This window comes from Cibotium barometz, chromosome 2 (assembly GCF_041138505.1).
Source record: "Cibotium barometz isolate CiBa-2024 chromosome 2, ASM4113850v1, whole genome shotgun sequence".
NCBI classification, from domain to species: domain Eukaryota; kingdom Viridiplantae; phylum Streptophyta; class Polypodiopsida; order Cyatheales; family Cibotiaceae; genus Cibotium; species Cibotium barometz.
In genome coordinates this window covers 38,172,567-38,187,406 of record NC_141047.1, presented here as the reverse complement: position 1 = coordinate 38,187,406, position 14,840 = coordinate 38,172,567, and the positions used below count along the sequence as shown (strand labels likewise).

Below are 14,840 nucleotides of genomic sequence, written 5' to 3'. Positions count from 1 at the left end.
AATGGCAGTATAGCAAACAAAGGACTGATTTAGAGCCAAACAGGCTAAGCTAAGTCAGCAAGAAACAGAGTACTTAAGCACTGGGAACAATAGCAAGGAAGAAATTGTCAAGGTCCATTGAATGCCAATATATCTGAAAAATAACCTGTGTCAATGGACAAGCCGACAAGGTGGAATCAGCATGGATGTGGGCTGATATAACAATCTGTCAATTAGGGGTAATAGGGCATACATGCACATGGAAGACCTCGGAATGCAAGAAGAAGTAGACTAGAAATAAGTGGAATACAAGAGTACTAATAGAAGCACTAGCCCTATGGGGCTGATGTGGCTAACACACAAGAATATGCTCACATGGGGGAAAAACCCCTGCCCAGCACAGGGTAAAAAGTGCCCTTGTGTAAGGTTGTTCACACTAGGGACTTCTAGGCTAATTAGGCTAACACCATCATCAATGGTAATATTGAGAATACATTCAAGCTTTTTTGCCTCTACACTCAAGGATTCCACTTATCGATGTTCTCTTCAAAAATCATATCATATTTTAATATATATTATTTACCCCTTCACATGCCAAAATTTGGTTGCCTAACTTGTAAGTAATCGACATGATGACCCATGAGTTCCAACCACAGGTCCTTTGTTAACAAATCATACTTGCTATGTACTCTAACCATCTTCTAAAAGCATATCACATTTTCATATATATTATTTACCCCTTCACATGTCAAAGTTTGGTTGCCCAACTCGCAAGTAATTAACATAACGACCCATGAGTTCCAACCATAAGTTCTTTGTTCAAAAATCATATTAACTACACTTTAACCCTCCATAAACCAAATTTTGAGAGCTTGCACATTAATATGCTAACCCAACAACAATGTGAGAAGTGCACACTTTCTATTAAGTTAATAATGGGTGGAAAGGTAGAGTCAAATGATGAATGGCACACATACATATTAATAATGGGTGGAAAGGTAGATTCAAATGACGAATGACACACATGTTAATAATGGGTGGAGAGGTAGAGTCAAATGACTAATGATACACATACATAATGTACACAATTTTGTGGAAAAACTCATATTAATAAGTGGAGGTTAGAGTCAACTGACGAATACATCACCATGATGCGCTCCATTGGCAACATTAACATAGGTTGTACCACTTTGTACATAATATGCCCTTTGAATCTAGATGTAGACGCGCACATGTCTTTTTTGGTCTCTCTCTCTGTCTCTCTTTGTCTCTATCTTTGAAAAATAAGATCTTCCCTTTTATAATTCTTTTCTTCTTGTGTATTAATGATATGCAAGAGAACCATGACTTGGAACCCATGAGCTTCATAACTTTAAACCCACGAGCTCTACCGTTCCACTATGCTAACTTGTTGACCTTGGTTAGAAACAAAATAATAAATACTTTTACAAGCAACAACATTACGAGCCATAAATATATGTTTTTTTTAGAATTGCACATGCACATGCACATGTAAGAGGCTAGCAAATGGTACCATGAACATTCCTCATGTTTAAAGAGAGTATTTAAAGAGATTTTTTCTGGAGATTAGGTGACCACATTATAGGGCCTTGTTACACATCCCCAAGGAAGGCCCTTTCCCCTTAGCCCCCTCTCATGGTTGTAGTGTGAGGGAATCAAACCCAGGCCTTGGGTGGGAAATTTAGGTGCCCTATCCACTATTTTATATTTACTTTATAATAAAAACTAAAAGTAAATAAAAAAGCTAAATTTTAATTGGTAAAAAGGAATTTCAAAACAAATATGGAGCATTTATCATGCTCTCTAGCACTAACGTTAAAAACTCTTTATCATTCCAATGTTTGCCCGAAAAGGACAGTTTATAAATTAAGAATAAAGTAATTATGTGTGTCACGTGTAATTTGTAAATGCATTTCGGGAAGTAAACACGTGCTCAAAAGCGTACAACAAATCGTCAATGATAAAAGCAAAAATCAAAAAATTAGGAGATCTGTTTCTAACAGTGCGAAATGGGTTTAATCTTAAACAAGGCTTAATCCTCTTTAATGGGGTGGTGTTAGCAGCAGGTTCCCCGCCGTCAACCATGAAGACTCCTGAGCCTGCTAGCTGCACCCCTCTCATTGAATCGCAAGAAAAGCTCACCGCGACACCCTACAATTTGTCCTCTGCAATCTTACCGTAAGTACATGAAGTTTAAATTACATTCTAAACCACGCACATTTAGCTTTTCTAATCACATTTTCTGGATCTTAGCATAGCCTTGAACTATGTAATTAAGGTGTCTTTCCTAGTACTTTTTTTTTTGGGTGATCCCAAAACCCTTCTCAACTAGATTGCTTCACATGAAGCAAAACATTCTTCCTTGTACTTAGCCTCTATAGAAGAAAGGGCCACTATAGGCTACTTCACATATGAAGCAAAGCATGCCGCCTTGTACTCAGCCTTTGTAGTAGAAAGTGCCACTGTAGGGTGCTTCTTCATGATCCAAGATGTAATTCCAGATCCAACCAAAAAACAGTAACCAAAAATTGATTTCCTACTATCACAATCACTTGCCTAATCCGAGTCACAAAATCTGGTCAAGGTATTGCGCCCGAAGTGTAAGTGATGTAATTAACCTTCAAGATTAAGTTTTTTTGAGGATGATCTTAGTAATTAAGGTTTTTTGAGGGTGATCTTATTTAGCTTAGCCTTATTTAACCTAGCTTCTCTTTGAGCAGGTTTCTCTTCCCAGCACTTGGAGGCCTTTTGTATGGCTATGACATTGGAGCCACATCATCCGCCGCATTATCCATAGAGGTGTGAGACTATATAGACTTCCTCTTTTTAACATTCAGTTTCTCAACATGTAGGATTTAGCTTGGATTTGGCATCAGATAATTCTTGGAGCTCATGGAAAGTGTTTGAGCCCCCTTTTTCTTGAATTACCCTTTTGGGCCTCTTTTCACATGTTTTAACCCTTGAAAAATGCGATAAATTTGTCAGCAAACACGAGCACTCTAGTAAGCGATGCTAGGCATCCCCGCATTGCCTATGTCATCATACATTCATGCAGATAGGACACAATAACATGTCATTATCCAGCAAAAATCCTCTACTGCAGTCACGTGCATCCAAGATTCATGCACATGCATGTGTAATGGAAATCCCCCGTTTTCAGTACTTGTACTATTTTGGGGCACTCTGGAATTCCCAGAGTCCTTTCCAATAGGAACTTGCCGAGTTTGGTGACACTTGCTGCCTACCATTTTGTTTCCGGCCATCCGCCCTCTCTTGCTCGCTGTCTCTCCTGCCCACCTTTGTTCTTGCCTGCCCTCTCTCAAAGGTGAAAATGAGTTGCCCACTGTAACCGATAGGACACCCGGACAGACAGAGAGTAACAATAGGAAGCCACAAGAAATAAATAGACAGCACACGAAGCTGGAACGGTCGGCCCCCATAGGTACTTCTTTATAACATAGAAGCTTTACAAAGAATCCAAGGTGAGGGTGCAACTTGCCCCGGATTTTCCATAGTGTACTGGTCACAAGAGACTCTGACAAAGCCCTCTTCACAAAAGCCAGGCCAAGTCAGTGCCACAAAACAGTCCCAAACAAGCTCCAACTCTACCCCAAAACATCTCACTGTTTTCAACTACATGTTTTTAATTCTTGCGGTGATGCACAGAGCTAATCCTTGCAATTTTCGAATATCAGCACAGTTTAATTTATGAAGGTAGATGATCTTACCTTGTCATGTTGTCATGCAGTCCCCCAAATTGAGTGGAGTGGATTGGTATGATCTCACATCAGTGGAAATCGGGTTTGTGGTAACTCATTAAACCTTGAGGTGTTAATAATTGCCTGTGTATTAAGGTGATTTATTGCTGTAATAACATTCTATTGGCATTAATGCAGGAAAGCGGATCGCTTTATGGTGCATTCATGGGGTCTGTTTTGGCCTTTAGTATATCAGATTTCCTAGGTTTTTTCTTACTCTTATTCAGTGTTATCTGCATTAGTTTATGTATTTGTGGGTTGATTTAAGTAAAAAAGTCTTAGCATTGCTATAATATTGGTGAGCATGACGTATGCACATGACGGTTCTAAAAATGGATTTTACGAAACTATGAAGGTCGTCGAAGGGAGCTATTTGGTGCCTCGGTCTTCTACATCCTTGGATCGATTTTGATGGCTTCAGCTCCCAACTTCACCGTTCTCCTTGTTGGACGATTGGTTTATGGACTTGGAATTGGTTTGGTAAGTGTTATGGGCTGCTGACTATGTATTCTCACCAAATAGTAATGTTTGATGCCATTCATAATTTCATACAGAACACACCATATAGCATTTCTTTCTCTCTGGCGAGGTGTGTGAGAGAGAGAGAAAAATTGTATTAAAATCTATTCTATGAGACCAAAAATGTGTAAATGAAGATCATAAAACATGCAAACAAGAAAAGACCTATCTACCAAATGAAACTACAATGAATCAATGAGACCTCATCATGTGTCATCCTCCCCAGCCTCATGGTACATAATATCAATCTCCACCTCCTGCGGGGGTGCTGCTTTATGGTGTTGGACTATATCCTGGATCTGAAGTTGCCAAGAGGATGGCGTGGATCTCTCAGGGTGGAGGCATTTGGCTCTCTATAGGAACTGTACCCTCACTTTGATGACAGTGTGTGTGAGGTATCTAGGGTCTGCCTGTGTGCCTCTCTGCATGGCTGATCTATATGGTGCCGTAGCTCCATCAGGTAGAGTCCCAAGCATCACTGGTTTAGGAAATCAATCACCCGAGACAATGAGGCAATGAAACCTCCCTCGTATCTCATAGTACACTGGGCATGTGAAATGATAATGCTCCTCCATCTCGACCTCTAATGAACAGAATTGACATCTCTCTCACAATGTCCTGTGCTTATCCAGTCTTCACCTTGAGGCGATTTGATGAGATTCTGATCTGGCCGATCGCAATCCTCATGGCATGTGACACGTGTCTAAGAAAATAGCCAGGCTTCTGAATGAAGCCATCCTCTGTAATCCTCACAAAGTGGTCCTGGTAAAACTGCATCTTTTTAGGAAGCTAGTGTGTATCCAACCATGTGACATGGGTCTCTAGTCTGAAGAGGTCGGCTCGGATAAGCCAATTAATGTCTTGGCAGGTAAGAGGTAATAGTGGTGCATCCAAACTTTAGTGGAATGGGGGCAGGTGATCTATATGAAGCCATGCTAGAGGAACCATTATGTAACCCTGGCATACCAAACCCTAACCTATTCTGTCTTGGCTAGTCACCTAGATGACTCCAGTGCCAATGAGGGGAGCTTGTCTCTGTCCCAAGCCGTGGTGTACAATCGTACGATATGGTACGGTATGATACCGTACGGGAATTTACCGTACCATATGAAATTAAGGAATACGATACGGTAAAGTACATTAAAAAAAACACTTATAAATTTATACGAGAGAGGCTAAGGCCCAAGGGAGAGAGAGGGGGACTTGGAGAGAGAGAGAGAGAGAGAGAGAGAGAGAGAGAGAGAGAGAGAGGCTAAATCCTAAAGCCTAAGGCCCAAGGGAGAGAGAGAAAGAAAGTTATATTAACGTCTACAAAGGGCCAACATGACCTATGAGACCGAGAGACAGAGAGAGAGAAAAGAAAGAAATAAACTTTTATTAACGTCTTCAAAGACCACTACGGTATATGAGACAAAAAGGCGTTACAAAGTATCCAAGTGTTACACTTATCCTGGTAAAACAGAAAAATAAAACATTGGAAAAAGACTACTAGCTACAAATACAAGTAACAGCCTCAAGAACACAATAGCACGATGACCCAAGGTCCAAGGAACATGAAGCTAGGGTTGCTGGTGGAGTGGTCTCATCATCATCCTCAGGAACTGTGTAAAGGGCATCAATGTCCACATGTCTTGTGAGGGCATCTCTGTATCGCCGGAGCATCTCTTGGACTTGGAGCTGATGGGCAAAGCGCCTATGTGGCCCAGTAGATCTTGGGTGCCTACCATGCTGCATTTGAACCGCTTAGTCTATGGTAACCTCAGGGAAACGGAGAGACTCTCGTGTGCGCTGTCTGACTTATCTGAGAGGTGGGGGGTCTTGGGTGGGTTCCTTTCCTAGGTGACAACGAGAGGCTTCTTGGATGTGGGAGAAAAAGCTCCTGATCCGAGGCTGCGAGGTATCTGTACCCGGACACTATCAGCGTGATCCAAGCAGCTGGTCCCTGTGTCTATGCAACTCCAGAAGGTAGAGCCCAAGACAACGCTGATCCGGATAGTCAATGACTCCGTAGCTATAACAGTCTTTCGTGTAGGTAAAAATCTAGCGATCTTTGTCGAGCGGTCCACCACAACCCAAATAGAATCGTGGCCTTTACGTGTTCTTGGCAATCCGATAATAAAATCCATGGAAATTATTACCTGGGATTTGCAAAGGATGCAACATCCCTGCCTGTCCAAAGCTTTCAGCTTTATTTGCTTGACAAATCTGACACTTGAGGACATAATCTTCTACATACCCTTTCATCTTTGGCCAATAGAAAGTGTGTCTCACTAAAGCTAAAGTCCTGTGTACCCTGGGGTGTCCAATAGAAGGGGTGTTGTAACACTCATTAAGAATCTAGCTTTTCGTCCTCTCAAATCATCCACATCAAACACATACTTGATTGACTGATGATCAGTCTCAATACCACAAACTTGGAGCCATATAAATACCTTGAGAGCATAAATGACAGTGTAAAGCCCCTTCTCAAGGGTTGGCCAACGAGATTGAGTGTCGTCCAGCTTTTGACTTTCGAACGCAACAGCCCCGATCACATAGTGACTCGCGTTAGTCTCAAGAACATAAGGCCGACTAGGATTGGGTAGTGCTAAAGTAGGTGCTTCCTTGACTTTATCTTTCAAAAGTCTGAAGGCCATATCCAAATCGTTATTCCAAGTGATAGGCTGATTCGACTTACGTCCATGACCTTTCAACAAGTCGGTCATCAGTAGTATGACCTGAGAGTACTCCTGCACAGATTTTCGAAGAAAAAGCAACAAAACCGAGAAAAGAACAAAGTTGTCTCACTGTCTGTGGTATCGGCCAAGCCAAAACCTTCGAGACTCGGTCATAGTCAATGCTTAACCCGTCTCGTGTAATCTTGTGTCCCAAGTAAATGATTTCTGTCATTAAAAACTCACATTTACTAAATTTAGCAAATAGTGATTTCTGTCATAAAAAACTCACATTTACTAAATTTAGCATACAGCTTAAAATAGTCAAGACAATCATGAGGTGGGTAACATGATCCTCAAGAGTACAACTGGATGCGAAGAGATAGGTTTGATGGATCTAAGCATCACACTTGGGCCATAAAGATGCAAATGGCTTTGACAGATAGAGAGCTTTGGTGAATTGTGAATGGGACTGAGAGGAAACCAAATTCAAGGAAACCTGATATGGTTGTAAAATGGGAAAGGAATTATGCAAAGGCTCTCTCATTCATTATCAATGGCGTGAGTGATAACCCAATGCATCAAGTTATTTCCTCCCCTACCTCTAATGATTATTGGCTAAGGTTAAGAGCAATTTTTAGTCAAGTAAATGTTGCATACAGGTTGGAGAAAGAGGCGAAGACCATAGTGGCTTCTCATGTGCACGAAAAAGATCGTTCATCATTTGCTGAAAAGTGGCTGGGGCATTGGTCAACCCAAAAGGTAATACGAGAAACTCGCAATGGCCATACCTAGTCCGAAAGGTGGTTCTTTCGACGTGCCTTTCATGAATACGTATCTGGTCGTAGCCAGTACGTAAATCGATCTTTGTGAAATACTTTGCTCCCATTAAATGGTCAATCAGGTCATCTGATCTAGGGAGAGGATAGCGGTTCTTGATTTACACTTTGTTCAGTCAGATGTTGTCCTTCTTTCGCCTAAGTAACACAAGTGCACCCCAAGGTGAGTTACTTGGACGAATCTGGCCCATCCTCAAATAATCTGCGAGTCGTTTGGCTAACTCATCTTTCTCAGCCTTCTTAGCACCCTTCTTCTTTTCTTAGCACCCTTCTTCTTTGGGCACTTGTTACGCATGTGTCCTTTTTCTTCGCAGATGAAGCAACGTCCCTCCTTCTTGAGCTTCAAAGCCTTGAGAAGACGGTTTTTCTTTGCTGGAGTCGAAGTAGAATTCTTCGAAGGTTGGTCCGAAGACTTTCTTTCTGTCGTGCTAGTCATCGGCATGGAGAACTTTCTTTTGTGCTTGTTCCCCCTTGCTCGGTTACGGTCTTGGTTGGAAGAGACCATTGTATCATCATAAATACGCGTAGAATGAATGGCCTCATCCAAAGTTTTGCACTTGTTATTCTTGACTTGTAAACGGTACCAGTCGGGTAATCCTTCTACGACGAAGAACCCCAATAAAGTAGTAGAATCCATCTTCGTAGCTTTCATCTGCAAGTCTCTAAATTTCTGCAGGTAGACCTCATAAGTGAGGTTCTGCGAGGACATCGTCAAATTGACAAACTGAGCAACTATGTCGTAGTCATCCTCCTTCTTGAGGAACTCTTTCTTGAAGACTTCAAACTGAGCCCAGGTTGTTGGTTTAGGTTTGAGTTCTTTCCACCAGAGCAAAGCCTTGCCTGAGAGGAAACCTGCTACCACCTGAATCTTTTTGTCATCGCCATATGGATGAAACTGGAAGTGGACCTGCCACTTATGTAGCCGCGTGCACAATCTCCTTGGTACGCTACTTTTGCTCACCCCCAAATTGCTCCGGAGTGATGTTGGGGCCTAAAGCAAACGCCAAGGTATCCATGCCCGAGAGAGTAGATAGAGTAGTGATCAATAAAGAGATGGAATTTTGCAAAGTTTGCATTAGTGCAACGACAACGACCTATGCCTGGTGCTCTGCGAAAGAAGTGTCGAAAGTAATTTCAAACTCCCGAAAATCAGATTTAGTCACAAAATCTTCGAAAAGATCACCGTTGGCAGCCTTGGTAGTCAGTAGGTCTTCGGGTTCGGTTATAGGTTTCATCTCGGATTCTTGGGTCGACATTCCGGAAGAGGAGAGGAGAGGAGAGGAGCAACTAAATCGTCAAGAAACAAAAGCTCCTAAAAGCTAAGAGAGAACCCGCTCACAAAAGATTCGGGTAGCACGAAGGAAAGCTGGCTGCCAAAGGAAGAGAGAAAACAAGGTGTTGCGAGCCCGAGACGTGCAAGAAAACTCCACAAGGATTCGCGTGGTGAATTGTAGAAGTGCATGCTGGTTTTTGTAAGCCCACTAAAGCTTTTTGTTAAAAAAGAAAAAAACTTTCACGTTGAATGGCTTTTTTGCTTTACGACGTTCGTGTTAAAAAAAAAAAAAACCCATGCTGGATGTGTGTTGTAAAGCCATGTTAAGAAAAAAACATTGGTCTCGGTAAAGAAACCACGCTATGTGCGTTTTTGTTTTTTTAATAAAAAAAAGCCATGCTGCATACGTTGCATTTTTTTTTTTTGTGGCTACGTTCAAAAAAACCCCTAAAGTTCCTATATATAAAAAATGGAAAAGCAATGTGAAACTAAAAAATGTGGGCTTAAAAAAGTGCCCTATTCAGGCTGTCCACCACCTATGACTTGCAACGAAGATCGCCGCCACCTGCGAACAGCATCAAAGAAGGAAAAACTCGCCGCCCGACTTCACCACCCGCCGACAAGTTCTCTCTCTCTCTCTCTCTCTCTCTCTCTCTCTCTCTCTCTCTCTTTCTGATTCACAGCCGATGATCTCTCTTGCTTCTCTCCTTGCCAAAAACAAACTCTCTTCACATGCTGTCCAAATCGACCCTTTCCAAGACCACAACCCAATTCGGGTTCCAACGATGCAAACAAGGAACCATACGCTGAATTCTGAAAAAAACAGCAGAACACATGAAAAAACAGCAGTGTAGCCGAACTCATACCTCTTCTTGACCTCTTTCTTTTCCTACCTACCAGCTTGCTCGCTCTTGGAGGCATGCTCTGATACCACTATCAAATCCCCATGGATCTCCTTGTAGAGCAATCTTGAAACACGACCCGAAACCTGCAAAACAAAGCCATAAACCGTGAAAGAGGTGCAGGCCTGACTCACCACCCAACCATGATAGCCGTAGAAAGGGAGATTTCAGACCAAGCAAGGGGGAAATCTCAACCAATTGGGTGCCTTGTGCTGCCAACAAGGCCCCATATGAGATCGAGTATGGCCTCTCTTTAAAAGGCTCTCCTCCAACCTTCTCTCCATCACAGTTTCAAGTTCTCAAGCTCAAGCTCTCCTCTCTTGGGCCTTGGCACTTGCAAGGTGCCCAACTCCAAGTCTCCAAACATTCTCTCTCCCTGTCTCCCTGTCTTCCTCTCTCTCTCTCTCTTGTATACCCTGTGCATATAGGTTGCATACTGAGCCTCTAACAGTAGTGCTCCATCCATCACACCCCCCCACTAGCTCAGTACTTTCATAGTTTATTTCATGTTCATTTTGTCCTTTTTTTTCCTGGACATCTAGAAGACATTGACAGTTGTACATTGATTTGTCTCATAGGTCGAGTTCGGCCTCTAGTAGACGTTAATACAGCTTTCTTTCTCTCTCTCTCTCTCTCTCTCTCTCTCTCTCTCTCGTCCTCAAGACAGCTAGCACTTGAGGGCCACTCTGGAGTATGGTATACATTAGTTTCCACTTGGTTCTCAGTGTATGTTCTTCCCACAAGGAGCTTTCACCTTTTGATAAATATCACAATGTTGCACATATGCAAACATATCTCGCCTCATATTTGGCCAATAATATTGCCATTCTAACTTCTCCAAAGTCGAATTCATACCCCTGACCACCAGTAATGGCGTCATGGAGGAGAGCTGCCCTGAATGACTTCATGACACACAGTCGGCCTTTGTAGAAAAGCCAACCATCGCGTATCAAAAAGTGGCATGGTCTTGTGGCATCCAATGCATGTTCCCACTGTGTACTAAATTCCTCGGAATCCGCGTACATGTGCTTCATGTCGTCTAGTCCCGTATCAACAAGGTCGAGTCTAGTGGTCTGAATCAAAGTCACCTGTCCCTTCCGGCTCAAAGCATCAGCCATTGGATTGGCCTTTCATGGAAGGTACTCAATCACACCACCAAATCGCTGGAATATCTAGCTCCAGCAGTGCTGTCGGTCACTCCACTGTGCACTTGGCATTGTCTGAATCCAACATAATGCCTGATGGTCAGTGCGAACCTCAAAGTCATGGCCATAAAGGAAATGTTTCCAATGTTTCAAGATCTGAATAACTGCGAGGAGTTCCCGATCATAGACTGAGTAATTCTTTTCCGCGGGCAGTAACTTACGAGACATGTAAGCTATTGGATGGCCATTTTGTTGTAATACACCTCCAATTGCGATGTTACTCGCATCGGTGATCACTTGGAACAGCTCGTCCCACGAGGCAAGCACTAGACAAGGCGCTTCTGACAAAGCCACTTGAGGTTCTTGAATGTCTCCAACGCTCGTGGAGTCATTCGAATCCGCTGCCTTTTAGTCTTGACACCCTTTAGCAGATCGGTGAGATTCGTTGAGAGGTCAAAAAACTTGTCTATGAGGGTGGAGTATGCCTGGCATATATCCACAAAGGATCTAATATCATAAGCAGTCTGTGGTACTTCCCAATTGATAGTCTCGGCCACCTTGGCCGGATCAAGTTGAATGCCTTTTGCACTAATTATATATCCAAGGTAATGAACCTCGAACAAATAAAATTTTGATGTAGAGCTTGTTGCTTTCCAGCAACTTCAGGACTTTCTCCACATCAATGTCATGTTGCTCAACAGTAGCCGAAAATACCAGTATGTCGTCCAGAAATATGAACACACACTTTCCAATCAATTCTCGGAACACTCACATCATCATGCGGTTGAATGCGGCTGGGGCGTTCGTCAAGCCAAAAGGCATGACCACAAATTCATAGTGGGCCTGTTCTGTACGGAAGGCTGTCTTGGGGATGTCCCCCTCAACAATCCTCACCTGGTAGTACCCACTCTTGAAATCGGGTTTTGAGAACACCTTAGTCCCATTCAGCCTCTCGAGAATGGAGTCTATTTGAGGCATCGAGAATCTACTTTTGATAGTCCCATTCAGCCTCTCGAGAATGGAGTCTATTTGAGGCATCGAGAATCTACTTTTGATAGTTAGCTTATTGAGTGTATGATAATCGACACACAATCGAGAAGACCCATCTTTCTTCTTGACAAACAGGATCGGTGCTACAAATGGCGACAGACTGGGACGGATGAAGCAGATTGCAATAATTCTTGGAGTTTGCGGTCCAACTCCTATTCCATTGCCTTGGAAAGGCGATATGGAAACTTGCTCGGGGGTTCCGAGCTTGGAAGGAGGTCGATCTTGTGGTCCTCCAGTTTGGACGGGGGGAGTTGGAAAGGGAGATCGTCCCGAAGAAAAATCTTCTGGAACTTTTCATGGAGAGCCAAATACTTCTCGGAAGCACTGGCCACCGTCTGGGCAGTTTGGATGTAAATCATTGCACAATGTGCGCCTTTCCTGTTTGCTCGTTTAGCTTGTAAGTGGCTTATGAGTGGAAAGTTCAGGATTCCTGGCTCACACTTAATGGTCACTGGGGCGTTGGACACATTCTGGCTAATCTGGAAAATGTGCTTGTTCCACTTGACATCAGGAAGGAACTTGTGAAACCACTGAATGCCCAAGATTATGTCTGCCCCTCCTACAAGAGGGGCAACCATAAAATCACGCACAAACTCTATGCCCTGAATGACTAATTTAGCACCTAGAGCTTCATACTCGACGCTTGTCGTCATGCCTGTGCTAAAACCCACAACTTGCTTGTCCACTAAAGTCAGGACGAAATGGGCACGCCGAGCGGTCTGTTCCGTGACCACATCCTCCGTGCTGCGTCTATCAAACAAGACGACGACTCTTTGGCCACCTATGTAGCCAAAGGTCTTGAGCAATTCGTTGCGCTCATACTCTTGGTCATGGGCGCCCTTTTGCTTATCTTCGAGCTCCCGGCTAATGATTGCTCCAACCGAAGCATTGGGATTCGAAGAACTAGGGGCCGCCACTAGGGTTTGTGTGGAAGTTCGGCTCATTACTGAAGCCGTGGAGGCTGGGATGGCGGCCTTTGGAGTGGTAGTCTTCTTAGGACACTTCCGAGAAGTGTGTCCTTTTGTATGACAAAAGAAACACCTACCCTCCTTGTACTGAGTAATCTCCTCTTAGCACTCAACTTGCCATTGGTCTTGCCTGCCTCCGCTTTCTGGTTTGGAGTAAGCTTGGGCGCATTGGTCGAGTTCTTGGAGCTAGAGGCTCCCGTGCTTTGTCTGTCTGGTTTTGGCCTTTTCCCCCCGAGGTGTTAGTCTTGGGAGTATCCGGCTGGGAAGTTTTGGGCTTTCCGCCATTGTGCTTCATTTTAGCACTTTGCGCGAGCGAGAGCGCGTCTTCGAAGGCGGCTAGCCTAAACATACCCACCTCCCACTGGATTTGCGTGTCAAGGCCATAAAGGAATTGCCCTTTCTTGTCCGTATCCGATAAGCCCAACTGCAAACATAAGTTTGAAATTTTATTGGAAAAACTGAAGGATTGGTTGCATGTTTTGATGCGCTTCCTAAACTCGTCTTCGAGTTGCTCAAGGTAATGGGGCAGTAGAAACCGTTGCTTAAGGTCGCGGACAAACTCGTCCCTAACATAAGCTACCATACCTAATTTGGTGTGGGCATGAGCCTACTGAGTCCACCAAGGAATGGCCTCACCTTCCAAGTACCAACTAGCTAAGATCACCCTGTCAGTATCACTTTTTTGAATTGTAGCAAAGTGAGGTTCAAATTGATGCAACCATGAATAAAGAGTTGTGGGATCGAGTTTACCATTATACTTACTGAGATTAATTTTCTCGAGAAAATGACTTGAGGAAGCCGTTGGTGCCAGTCTTGCGTCCAAAGCCGCAAGGTATCGTTCATGTTCCACGCGTCGCATGGCGTCTTCTTCATGTTGTCGAAGCTCCATTGCACGCATTTGCAACTCAAGCACCGAACTCAGCTACAGTCGTGACCCTTTGAACAGGTCCCTTTGTAGAGGATCTAGAATGTGGGAAACGGAAGGAGAGGGAGCAAGCGGCAGAGCTAGAGAACAGTGCGCTCTTCTAGAGCTAGTATCTGTGCCTTCCGCTCTTCCAACTTGGTACTCTGTTCTGCGATTGCTCGCATCATCTTTTGGAACATCTCTGGTACACTCATGCCTGCTGCCCTAGATGGACTGCGTGGTGCACTTCGGTCCCAAGGTTCTTGGTCTCTCTCATCGTCGTAGCTCGCCATAGCAAGAAAATGCACTACCTTTCCAGAGTGCAATCTGACCATCCACTATGTGTGTGGGAGACTTCCGGAGGCTGAAACCAATCGTCCTTCGAGGGACAGGAGTCACTCCGAAAGGGGTGGTCCACCGGAGTCTGAAAACCAACCACATGAGCGACAAAAAAAATTTCTGGTTTCTTGCTGAATCTTTACACTTGAAGTAGGCTCTGATACCACTGTAACATGCGGAAGCTTCGGGGGAGATTGGTAACTTCAATGCTCAGAAATCAGCAAACGTTTCACGACGAGAATAACGCACAAAACTGAAAATAGATGTGCAGAAAATAGAGAGAGAGAGAGAGGGAGAAGAGGACACAGTATTGGGTCTTGAATACCCTCTGTAGGGCCCCCACCATGAATGGTGTATTTGCTTTTATTAGAATGATGCAAAATCTGAAAATAAAAGACTGATTGAACCTGCTTTGGCTGAGATAGAACTCTGCCCTTGACCTTCAAACCTTCACCCTTGCATTAGCTTCTCCCTTGGCTGTCCTGACCC

At 43.6% G+C, this 14,840-nt stretch overlaps 1 protein-coding gene across 2 annotated transcripts in view; it reads left to right on the top strand.

The window, feature by feature from the left end:
• Positions 1–1,966: 1,966 nt before the first annotated feature.
• Positions 1,967–14,840, top strand: part of LOC147641030 (D-xylose-proton symporter-like 2) — a 53,624-nt gene continuing 40,750 nt past the window's right edge. The window contains exons 1-5 of one of the 2 annotated variants that reach the window (XM_086817496.1): positions 1,967–2,178; positions 2,721–2,799; positions 3,749–3,808; positions 3,897–3,963; positions 4,114–4,238. In XM_086817496.1, coding sequence (XP_086673622.1) covers positions 2,084–2,178; positions 2,721–2,799; positions 3,749–3,808; positions 3,897–3,963; positions 4,114–4,238 — 426 coding nt within the window. In that variant the 5' untranslated portion in view covers positions 1,967–2,083. Of the gene's footprint in view, positions 2,179–2,720; positions 2,800–3,748; positions 3,809–3,896; positions 3,964–4,113; positions 4,239–14,840 lie in introns of those variants that run through there. The other variant, XM_086817504.1, reaches the window with a different exon arrangement.